Raw genomic sequence first — 12,282 nt, forward strand, 5'->3', positions numbered from 1 at the left:
CTGATGCCTAAACTTATCCCTCCCTTCCCGCAGCCTAAACCTAACCCCCCTCCCCCCACCCCTGCAGCTTAACCCTAACCCTGCCCGTAGTGCCTAACACTAACCCTCCCCAAACCCCAGTACTTACCTTCGGGACTTCGGCGCCGGTATTCTGACAAGTGTCAAGATTCCGGCGCCGGCATTCTGACCGCTGGAATCCCATCGGTCGGCATTGACCGCATGCCCAGCTTTGGTATTGCATGTCTCATATCGTTATGGACATAAAGGCATAAACTTAATCAAATATTACCATCCAAATGGTCCAGTAGTAGCAGGTATATTGGAGTCCCAGCTGATTGAGGAAATATGTCTGAACAGAGGGCCTGATTCAGCAGAGAACGCAAATGCAACTACTTACACAGATAGAGCCATTGTTAGCCATTGTGCATGCGTATAAGCTGCACTGGCGTGCGCTGCGATTACGGATGCACAGAGGAATCCATTGAGTAACAGGCTTGGAGCGTTTGGGGGTGGTGAGGAGGGAGTGGTGGGAAAAACACAGGGGTGCCTTTCCGTTTGAATGCCATTGCTTGCGTGTGCATAAATTAGCCGCTGCAATTGCATATGCAGCTTGAGAACCTACTGCGAGCGTCTGTGGTGTAAATGCTGCATGAATGGTCGATGTTCATCGATGGTACTGATGTTTACACAGAAGAGCTACAGTGGATGAATGTGAGAAAGCAGAAGTGGGCATCTTTATGTCAGCAGTGCTTTGGCAAGCATTAGCATATTTTCGCAGCTGCGTTCCATGCGAATTCGCAGCTGCGATTACTGCTGAATCAGGCCAAGAGTCTTAGCAGGCACAAGGCTTGCATATGATCTTACTGACAGTACCTCTCACTGATAACAAGTAATCTGCAAATATGCTGGTCCAGATGGATGGATGAAAAGTTCCACAGCCAATACGATACGTGCATGGTCCAGTAGGTATGTACATTGTTTGACGCGTCTCGTTGTGGTAGATACCCACAAGCCGTATAAAACGCTACTGTAGTAGGCAGACACCCTCCTTAACGGGAGTGGTATGAAATACCGGCAGCTCAATAGCCGCTGGTTCAAATCACGATCCGGAACCACGGGCACTGCAGATCCCGACAGGGAAGGTAAGTACACTATCCCTACCCCTCTCCCCCCTAACCCCGGGGACAGTGCCATACTTATTGGCGTCCGGACGTTCAGTCTTCTGGCATTCGAGATGCCGACGGCGGTATCCTGATATCATTCAGAATAGCAGCATTGGCATTTTTCGGCGGTCAAGATTCCGGCGGCCGGTATCCCGTCTGCCGCCATTTTATCTACATCCCCTCTTTAACAGCTGCTCTCACTACTCTGCTGACAGCACCATTATTGGTTTTTTTCTTACATATATTTTTTAGATTTTACATCTCAACTTCTGAACCTTATAGAAAAGAAATAGATAGTAAGAACAGCATGGAGTCATTTTATTATGCAGTTGGTCAATGACACTTCCAGTGCCAAATATTGGAATCCTGGGACTGTTCCATGAAATGAAGGAGAGTGGGTGACTACGATTGGAGATAAGAGCAGCGAGCAGATGAGTGAGATGTCAGAGAGTGGGAAAAGGAGCAGCGTGCATTGCAGGGAATAACAGCAGCTAGGAGGAGGCCATGTAGAACACAAGGAAGGATCTGTCTGGGCTGGTTCGGTTGGGGATGAACTTCCTCTCTGGATGCCGGAACTGTATGTGCAGTAGTGAGAAGGAGAAGCAGCAGCGCAGATCCGGCAGCAGGTACGGTAATGTGGCTGTGTATGTCAGTCCACAGTCCATAGGTCTGCTGCCAGGGAATAGGAACAACACCAGTGTAGTGAGAGCGGTATTAGCTGTCTCCAGCTTCTCTCAGCCTGAACGTGTGGTGTCAGGAGTGGGTGAAAGGTCGGCGGGCAGCTGTGGTGGGCGGCACAGTGCTTATGGCAGCACTGCAGAAGTCAGGCTTACCAAGCAGCGCTGCCGGGAGTGGTGTGTGGGTACTGGGTGTCTATGCAGTCTAGGAGGCGGGTGACCTGCAGCAGTAAGGGGAGCGGAGCACAGATGTGAATGGTATTGCCAGTGATGGGGGAGATGTGTGTCGAGCAGTGCGGCCAGAATCTCTGGGCTGTGTGTGTATTGTGACCCGCGCTCGGTTGCAGGATATTCTGAAGAGCGGGCAATAGACGTACTAACTGCCGCTGCTCTCTTCCGCTAGACCCCACGCTGCCGAGCCCTGGGGTGGCCGGACATGCGGCGGCTGTGACAGCGGACACGGGCGGGCAGGATGTGGCTGAAGCCCGAGGAGGTTCTGTTGAAGAACGCGCTGCGCCTATGGGTCACCCACAGCTCCAACCAGTACTTCATCCTGCAGCGCCGCCGCGGACATGGGGACAGCGCGGCCAAGTTCACTGGTGAGTGCAGCAGAGTCCAGTCAGCTATTGTATCTCATGTGGTGTTTCCCAGGTCCAGGCAATTCTCTCCCCTGTATATGTATACAGTTACCTCGCTATCATCATACACACTTATGTGTGAGCTCTGGTTTGTATTGGAAGTTTGGCAGCACTCTTTGTTCTGGTTATTCTGTGCGGCTCCTGTGCACTCCAGTCCTCACACAGGGAAGAAAATACTGCAGCACTCAGAGACATAAAACAGAATTTTTGTGTATTATGTATTCAGCATACTCAGAGTGCCACCGTATTTACATCTGTCTATCTATGTGTGAATATTCCTAATGAAGTAACATTTCACTATTTAGATGTAATTAAACCACAACATTTTTTTGTTTTGTTTTAGTAATGTATGGCTAACTTGTTTTTCTTACAGCTCGTCAGAATGTGTTATTATAGTAGCATAAAGTTTGTATTTATAGTTGTAGCTCACATTCAGTTATTTTATTTTATGCAGTCTTAAAATAGACGATTTTTTTAAACGATATTGGCGATAACGATACATCATCACGATAATTTAGTTTAATCTTCTAGTGTGTACGCACTAGGTCGTTAACGATGCGCGATCCCGCGGGTCGTTAACGATATCCCCAGTCGTCTGTACTTGCAGTAGAATCTGGGGATATAGTTAGCGATGCAATGCTGCCGAATACAGCCTACCCCCGCCATCGTTGCCGGCATCGGCAAGTGGGTAGGCACTTACCGATGTCGGGTTCCGCCGCTGACGATATCGCTGGGTACACACATCGTGTAGTCTGTACCCAGCTTTATTTTGAGAACTGTGGACGGTAGTGCAGGTAAACTGTTACATATGCAGTTATATGCTTTGCTATTACTGGAGGTTTAACATAGTGTTACTAGTATGTTCCTAATTACATAAAACCTTTTTTGCTGTTCATTGCTTTTAAAAATCGTTAGCATGGTTTTACTTCATAATACACTGTGATCTAGTGATCATTCTGCCATGAAAAACCTCATTAATAGATCAATAGACCTTAATAACTATAATAGAGGAAGTTTATACTAGTATATTATCTTATTTGTATTTACTCTTAGTTTAACACAAACCATCTTCTGCATTATATTTAAAAGCAAATGTCCTAGTACTGACATCTTGAAACCTATACAGATAACTGTGTTCTGAATTTTTAATTTAAATTTGTTTTTCTGTAATGATACGCTTTTACATAGCAGAGCAATGCATATATATATATATATATATATATATCTCTCTCTTGTATGTAGAGTTGTACATAGCTGCATTACCCCTATCTGTATGCTTGATTTCATAGTAATTAACATTGTCAGTGTGTACCATCCCTATGTTACTGTAGGTGCATCTGAAACTAGCACCAACTTGGCACACCCTGGAATTTCGACGTCACACGCTATCTAAACTTATACTACATGAGAACCAGGGGCGTATCTATAATGCAAGGATGGGGAACCTCCTGCCCCCGGGGCCTTTATAAGGCCCTCGGTATCATTTGGTCTGGCCCTCAGAGCTGTTATCTGCTAGCCTCATCTGGCTAGCAGGGTGTCTAGAATTGCACACTGCAGTCAGAATCTATGCAGCAGTGCCGTCTGGAGCGTCCTTATAAAACTTCAGACGGTCACACCGTTACCCTTACAGCTCCCCGGAGCATCCTAAGAATGCTCTGGGCATTGCTGTAATCACCGGCGATTGTGGCCCCGCCCCCATGTGTGACATCACGCGGAGGGGGCATGGCCTAAACCAGGCCCGCAAATAATGTTATATATATCAAAATGGCCCTCGGCAGAAAAAAGGTTTCCCACCCCTGCTATAATGGGTGCAGGGTGTCTGGTGCACACGGGCCCCTGGTCCAGGGGGTCCCTCACTCACACCCTACACCCATTATAGTCTTTATACTTACCTGTCCGTTATCTCCAGAGTGCTGGACCGGCGCTGCAGAGTAGCAAAAATCACTGGGAAAATGTCTGCGGCCATTTTCCCGGTGACTCGTGCATGCAGGCGCCATTTTTCCAGAGTCCCGCGCATGCGCAGTAGATTCTGGCACTTAGCCAGAATCTACTGTAGCCGCGACACTGCCAGAGAGAGGAGGGGGTCCGCACTGAGTCTGCACACGGACCCCCTCCCAAAATATGCTCAGCAAACAGCCTTGCGTTCAACTCTGCATGGCCCCTTAGAGTCTCACATAACTGGTATAACCTTATCTTTCCCATTCTCAGAGAGAGTAGTTCTAGGTCTCCTATTTTCAATCTGCTATACACTATCACTCGTGGTAAATTGACTCCTGTGACTTTCAGTACAATCTCTATGTTGCTGATTCTCTGTGTGGGAATTAAATTCAGTATGATGGCCATAAAGTGCTCCTAAAACTGTCAAGACACAGAGGCCTATTTATCAATGTGTTTTCGGTGATTTACCTCAAATATTAAGTATCCCCCGTATGTATTAAGGATGGACCGCAGCCGGTATCTCCAACGCCTGCTGTGATCCCTTGATTACCGCTGGCAGCCGCATCCCCCATAGGTTTCTATGGGGGATGCGATGCTGCCAAATTACCAATATCCGGAATGCAAAGAATTCTAGTTATTGGCCCCAGCAGCTGACGCCATTTGAAGATGACGTTAGCCGCTGTAGCCTATGGGCTACACCGCGCATAATTAGCCGGTGGAGGGATCCGCCGGAACCCCCGGCTATGGCGGATGTGCATGTGCAGTCTGCGGGACTGCTCATGCGCAGCACCCCCTGCACTGGCCGGAAGCTCTCCGGAGGCATCGCAGGGACTGTCCCTGCATGTCTCGGATGATAGATCCGGCCGCTATGATCCCATTCTGCTATGCGATCATGGGCATTACTGGAATGCCCTGATCGCGTTGCAAAAGTGATCATTGATAAATGGGCTCCTAATGATCTTTGCAACCAGTATCTTTGCTCATTTTTTTTAAACATCCATTAAGGCATGTAGAAAACTTGGCAAAGACTTACATTAATAGATGATAAAGTGCGCAGCTTGACACCGCCTTATGTCCTGTGGCACATCACAAGGAATTGAATTCCTCCCAATGTCTCTCTCTACTCAACATCTTTTCTTTATATTGTTATATTTCTCATTTCTTTACTGCAGTTTCAGCTTCCATGTCCCACCACCATCTTAAAATGATCAAAAACTGAACTTTTTATCATGGATAAGAACACAGTTTTTGCATATTTCCCATGCTAAGGTTCCTGGAGTCATGCCATCACATCCAATCACTAACCAAATCTTGCTGCTTTCACTTACACAATATCTTTAAAATATGCTCATTTCTAAAACACATGACTTTATACACTTGGTATAACTCTGGTTCACTATTGTAACTCTCTTTTAGCTTAGCTACCCCTCCACAGACTGTCCCCAACTGCTGTTACACTTCATCTCACCCACCATACCACCCCCCAGATACCTCCATGACAATCCGACACAATATCAATGTGGTAGGTAGGGGAACGGGAAAAGGAGGGGTGAGGAAGAGAAGAAAAGATATAGGGATGAGACACCGCACAGAGAGATGGAATATTTAATATTCAATAAGACAGTGTGTGTATAATTGATGTCTTTTCTGAATGAGGGTGCTCCCTAGGAGCTATGTTGGCAATGTTTAAAGAAAAGAAGAAAATAAGTACTCCTTTTTTATGGGGCACACCTCATGTGTATGATAGATAAAATCTAGCTTTTATTATTTTTCATTTAAAGTATTTGATATAATCACATTATAGTAAGGGCATATAAGTTCAAAAAAAATGTATGGACAAATATCCTGTTGTGAGATACAAAAGAATGTATTTACATTAATAGGCAGCACAAAACAATTCATATTTGTAAATTGCAGTGATTGCTGGAATTTAGGTACAACAGTCAAAGACAATCTAGGCTATGTATCATAGGTTACATTCCTTGATATGTTTTCCACTGTGTGGAGAGCTGCAATTTAATATCTCACAATAAATATGACAATACACCACAAAATACCAAAAAACAAGACAATAATAATTAGAAAAAGTGCTTAGTAAATGATCATATATGTCATTGAGGCACATATGTCAAAAGACTTATAAATGAATAAAGGCACATGAGTTTAAACCATTTTTGGAAAGATATCCTCTTGTGAGATACAGGAAAAATAAATTGACAGCATGATTTGTTCCCTGTCCAGAAAATATAATAACTAATGTAGAGTATATACAACAATTACAATAGTCTGGACTGTATATCATGGGTTTGATCTGTAAGTTTTCTATACATGTGTCCTCTACTGTATGAGGAACAGAACCTTTGTATCTCACAGTAAATGTACAAGTAAAAATCTAAACGAACATATAGTAAGAAAAACAGTGATAATTAGAAAAAAATGTGCTAATAAGTTATCATATATGCTTTTGATACATATATCGGCGAACATATAGGTGAAAACCGCTCCACGGGTTCCTCTGTGAGCACAGAGGACCCCTGCACCACCAGACCTGTGTCCACTGGGATCTTACAACATACCACTCTCAGGTACTTTGTCTTAATTTCACTGCTCTCTCACTAGCCAAGGATCCATGCTGATACCCTGCAATGCATAGCAACAGGGCAAAGCTGTGTACGAGGGCTAGCAGCAGAACTAGTTCTATTTTCCTTAACTGTGCAATTGCATAGGGACTCTCATCTCCAGTCTGATATTTTTATAAGACTGGGGAAAGCAGATCCCAGTGTATCTAAATGCACGGACACTGCTTTTCACTCTATACTATATATCATAGCAGCAAAATCTACCTGACAATCTAATCTAAACCTTCCCAGTTTAATGAGGGACACCTCACCCAATAAATTATTTTGTGACACCAGGTCTGGTTCAAGGTGCTAATTTTTAATCTGTGTGTTTTTACACAAAAATCTTTTTATGTTCGCCAATCTATGCATCAAAAGCATATATGATCACTTATTAGCACACTTTTTTCTAATTATCACTGTTTTTCTTACTATGAGGGGTATTCAATATGGGAGCGAAAAGTCCGTGCTGGACTTTTCGCTCCACATCAGAGATTTTCCTGGGATAAAGTATCGGGCGCGCGCCCGCTTTATCCCCGTATTCAATTTAAAAGCTACAGACACAGGACCCGGCGAAGTAGGATCGGCGAAAAAATACGAAATTTACCTGTAATAAATTGTAGGACCCCCCCCCCCTAAAGCTGTAAAAACATGGAGGATCACTATGGGTACCCCCGTTTTAGCCTGCAAATGAAAGTCGGGGTTTTAAATAGCGGCTGCAGGTGTTTTTTTCACGACATTGAAGAAGTGTTGCAGAAGAGCACTTAGGTTTTTTTTTTTTGTTTTTGGAAGTGTTTCCATCAAATTTGGGGTACATGAAAATGGGTACTAGCATATGTTTAAGTCCCTAAAGTCTTTATTTAAAAATTCAGCAAATATGCACCTGCCGCTAATAACCTATTCTAGAATACACCCGCCACATATTTGCAGAATAGCCCTGAACCTATTTCCCTATTTTTAAACACTTTTTTTTCCCATTTTTTTTTTTTTTTTTTTCACCCCAAAGTTTAAATAATTTTTTTGGGGTGTCCCTATTTTTTTTTAAAAAAAACTTTTTTTTTTTACACAGTTTATTTTAAAATGTCATTCCCAGGGGTGCAGGCTATTTTTTTTCAAGGCTGCATCCCTAAACCCCAATTCTGCACTTTTTTTCACCACCTATTCAGTGGTGAAAAGTTATCCCTGTTTTTTTCAAAGACTTTTCGAATCTGCGAAAAGTCTTTGAAATTGAATACGGTGTAAAACCAAAACCAGCGAAAATGACGTCATCGGTGTGATATTATCGCAAAATCTGACTTTTCGCTCCAAATTGAATTGCCCTGAATATGTTGGTGTAGATTTTTACTTGTACATTACTGTGAGATACAAAGGTTCTGTTCCTCATACAGTAGAGGACACACGTATAGAAAACTTACAGATCAAACACATGATATACAGTCCAGACTATTGTGATTGTTGTATATACTCTACATTAGTTATTCATTTATAAGTATTTTGACATATGTGACTCAATGACATATATGATCATTTACTAAGCACTTTTTCTAATTATTATTGTCTTGTTTTTTGGTATCTTGTGGTGTATTGTCATATTTGTTGTGAGATATTAAATTACAGCTCTCCACACAGTGGAAAACATATATCAAGGAATATAACCTATGATACATAGCCTAGATTGTCTTTGACTGTTGTACCTAAATTCCAGCAATCATTGCAATTTACAAATATGAATTGCATTGTGCTGCCTATTAATGTAAATACATTCTTTTGTATCTCACAACAGGATATTTGTAAATAAATATTTTTTTAAACTTATATGCCCTTACTATAATGTGATTATATCAAATATTTTAAATTAAAAATAATAAAAACTAGATTGTATCTATCATACACATGAGGTGTGCCCCATAAAAGAGGAGTACTTCTTTTCTTCTTTTCTTTACACAAATCCTACACAATTTCTCTTTAGCGGTATTGATTTAATTCAGAGTATTCTCTTTATTCTATAAAGCTTTGAACCATCTTCTCCATCCTACATATGCATCCACATTTCAGAATTCTCAGCCATGCATTTTTCTTGTCATCTCAAGGCCAGTTGCTCCACACCTTTCTTGTTAGCTCCTTACCTATACGGCCATGGTTTCAACCTTTTAAACAATCACTTAAAACTCATATTTTCAAAGAAGCTTACCGCCTCCTTTTTATACTATACTCTTCACACTTTCCATTCAATATGGTTTCACCCTGCATGTTTACATCCAAGTTTCTACATCAGGGTCCATAGGGTATCCACAGGATACCTTGGGGTAGAGGTGATGACGTCAGGCATCGGGCACCATAGAGTTACGTTTTCGGCATCCCAGGATGCACTAGGGTCCCCCTCCTATACCCCGCCCCCGAGCCAAGGCATCCCAGTTTCGCTGGTGCCCGGAGTCGGAGCACCTGTTTAGAGGGGGGCTAAGGATAGCCCCTGAAGTTTTCTTCAAGGCAGCTGTGGCTGCCCATCTGGAAGTACAGCATGGACAGTCACTACTGACGTCCATGCTGTCTTCCCTACACCCCCGCCGGTACCAGAACGCCGGTACTGATCCGGGGATGCTGGTAAGCATCTGGGGTACCCCAGATGTTTTGGACCATGGTCGGATTCAAGGGGGCAGTAGGTAAGCAGCAGGGTCCCGCGGTGGGTCCCCGCTGAACACATGGTCCAGAGTCCCCAGGCAGGGGGCTCCCTGGGGACTGGCTGCAGCGTGGAGCCAGGTAACAACCTGCGCTTCCACTACCCCCCTGGGACAGCGGTCCGCAGCTGAGCGGCAGCGCTGTGGCGTCCCAGGGGTTAATTGCATGCCAGGGGAGCGTGCCTTCCCGTACACAGCCGGCGCCTCCCCTGCTGCACACAGCCCTCTCTTCACCTGCCGATTGGCCCTGTGGCAGCGCTCCTCCCCCAGGCCGGCCTCCTCTCTGCTCCTCGGTGGCCATCTTTACAGAAGCATGATGAACGCTGCTGGAAGCTGCTGATCGGTGGCATCGTGGTCTGGGTCCCCCGGCATACCTCTCCTCCGTTGAAACAGGTCTGTGTATGCAGCGCTGAGTCCTACCAGGCTCTGTGTCTGCGTAGTTGAGGATCAGCGCTGATTGTGCAGGGATTAATTTGTTTGCATTGTATGTGACTTCTGCTAGCATCTGCTGCCTGTACTTTCACTTTCTACTGTCAGCCATTTCACTGTCCCTGCTCTTCTTCTGCTAAAGCCCTTCCGGTGCGGTGATTGCAGGGTGGTTCTCCCACTATATTAACGAGTGTCAGTGAGAGGGGTCACATACTTACCATCATGTCTGAGAGTGAATTTCCTCTCCAGCTTCTGTGTACAACGTGCAAGGTACCAATAGCGGAGGGGGAGGGTAACGCGGAGGGGCTATGTCGGCAGTGTTTTTTATTGACGTGGCCAATTACTGTCACGGCTCCGGTACAGGAACCACCCTGGGGTTGTTTCGCCAAAGCGCTTACAACCCTAGTGGGCCAGTTAGCTCCGCAACCTGCGTTCTCACAGATGGGATTGTCCCAGCAGTCACTGGTGTCGTCACCCATGCAGGGTTTCCCGAGACAACTGATGGTACCCCACAGTCTCCCTATTTCCCCTCCTCAGGTCTCTCAGGAGCCTGCGTGGGTTAATTCACTGACAAGTTCTGTACAGCATTTGTGGGACGTGTTACAAGGGGAGTCTGTGTTGCGGCCACATAAGCAGCCGGTGGCGTGTCTGTCCGCTCCTTATGAGGATGACAACAGGACGTCCGATGATGGGGAGATTCTGGATCTATCTGACCAAGAACCTCTCCGTACTAAAGAGTCGGACGCTAAGTCCAAGGTTTATATTCCTGGCCTTATTCGGGCAGTCCGCACAGCTTTAGTTATTGAGGATGATGATCCTCCGGTGTCCAAGTCCAAATATGCCTTTTTTAAGTGTTTCCTCTTTCGGGTCAGTTAGTAGACCATTTAGAGGAGGCGTGGAAACATCCTAGTAAACGGTATCAGCCTCAAAGACGCTTAGCGGTGGCTTACACGTTTGCGGATAATTATTTTTCTAAGTGGGAATCCCCTCCACAGGTGGATTCTCATGTGACACGCCTAGTCCTAAGTGCCACATTGCCCATGCCCTCCATGTCCTCCTTGAAGGATGCTAAGGACTGTAAGGAGGAGATCTGCCTAAAGTCCATTTATTCCCTTGCGGGGGCGGGGGGCATCCAGACCGGCTATGGCCGTATGTTGGGTAGCCAGAGCTATGGAGCGCTGGGCAGATAGTTTGGAGGCGTCTTTGGATTCCGACTGTTCAGCTGAACAGGTCGAGTTGGTAGGCAATCTCCGGGATTTGGCCACTTACATCAATGAAGCGGCCTTGGATATCAGTACCCTAACTTATCGGATTTCTTCGGCAGCTGTAGCTGCTCGTCGCACCTTATGGTTGCGATCTTGGAAGGCGGACGCTGATTCCAAAAAGAGCTTGGAAGCTTTGCCTTTTAATGGAGAAGTCCTATTTGGTCCGGATCTGGACAAAATTGTAGCCACGCTGGCGGCAGCCGAATCTGCATGTCCCCCGTCTGCTGCGGTCCCTTCCAGTTCAGGTACGCAGTCCTTTCGGCCTTACAGGGCCCAGGGTAGGCCTAAAGCACAGTCTTTTCCCCGTCAGGCTGGCCCCAAAAAATCGGCCAAGCCCCGGAAACAGGCCTGGAGTACCAGACTTTGGTCAGAGGTAGCTGTTTTATGCGGCTAAACCCGACCACTATGGGCGCGGTCAGTGCGAAAATGGACCTCATTCGAATAACGCCCCGCGATCTCCTGTCACTTTAGATGGGAGATCCGGACCGTGAAAACAATTGAATACCGCCCTAACTGTTTCTGGTACATTGTTACCTGTAATGCTAATACATAGTTTTCACGTTTTATTATGATTTCTATCTCTACTACGTGAGAAGATAAACCTGAGGAATGCTATGGGCAAGCTCTTTCACACATTTTTTGTATTGCTCTACATGTCCACTTACTAGCATTCAAGTACATGCAATAGGCCTTTTCAACATGTGCTATAAGCAGCAGGGCATGGAAAATGCGGTCCTTTTGCTTTAGTTTTGCAAAAGCTGCAGCCTGACCCATTATAAAAGAAAATGGAACAAAATACAAATAATTATGTACTAGAGACCATTGTGTGATGACCCCTTTTGTGTTTCATATGCATATTTTAAATTTGCTTATCGTATA

At 45.1% G+C, this 12,282-nt stretch overlaps 1 protein-coding gene across 3 annotated transcripts in view; it reads left to right on the plus strand.

Annotated features, from left to right (window-relative positions):
* Nucleotides 1–1,596: 1,596 nt before the first annotated feature.
* TBC1D8 (TBC1 domain family member 8) overlaps nucleotides 1,597–12,282 on the plus strand; it is a 105,873-nt gene continuing 95,187 nt past the window's right edge. For 2 of the 3 annotated variants that reach the window (XM_088454183.1, XM_088454186.1), the window contains exons 1-2: nucleotides 1,597–1,789; nucleotides 2,244–2,439. In XM_088454183.1, the coding sequence (XP_088310309.1) occupies nucleotides 2,313–2,439 (127 nt within the window). In that variant the 5' untranslated portion in view covers nucleotides 1,597–1,789; nucleotides 2,244–2,312. Of the gene's footprint in view, nucleotides 1,790–1,897; nucleotides 2,440–12,282 lie in introns of those variants that run through there. The other variant, XM_088454184.1, reaches the window with a different exon arrangement.

Source organism: Taudactylus pleione, unplaced genomic scaffold (assembly GCF_031769625.1).
Source record: "Taudactylus pleione unplaced genomic scaffold, aTauple2 ptg000609l, whole genome shotgun sequence".
Lineage (NCBI taxonomy): Eukaryota > Metazoa > Chordata > Amphibia > Anura > Myobatrachidae > Taudactylus > Taudactylus pleione.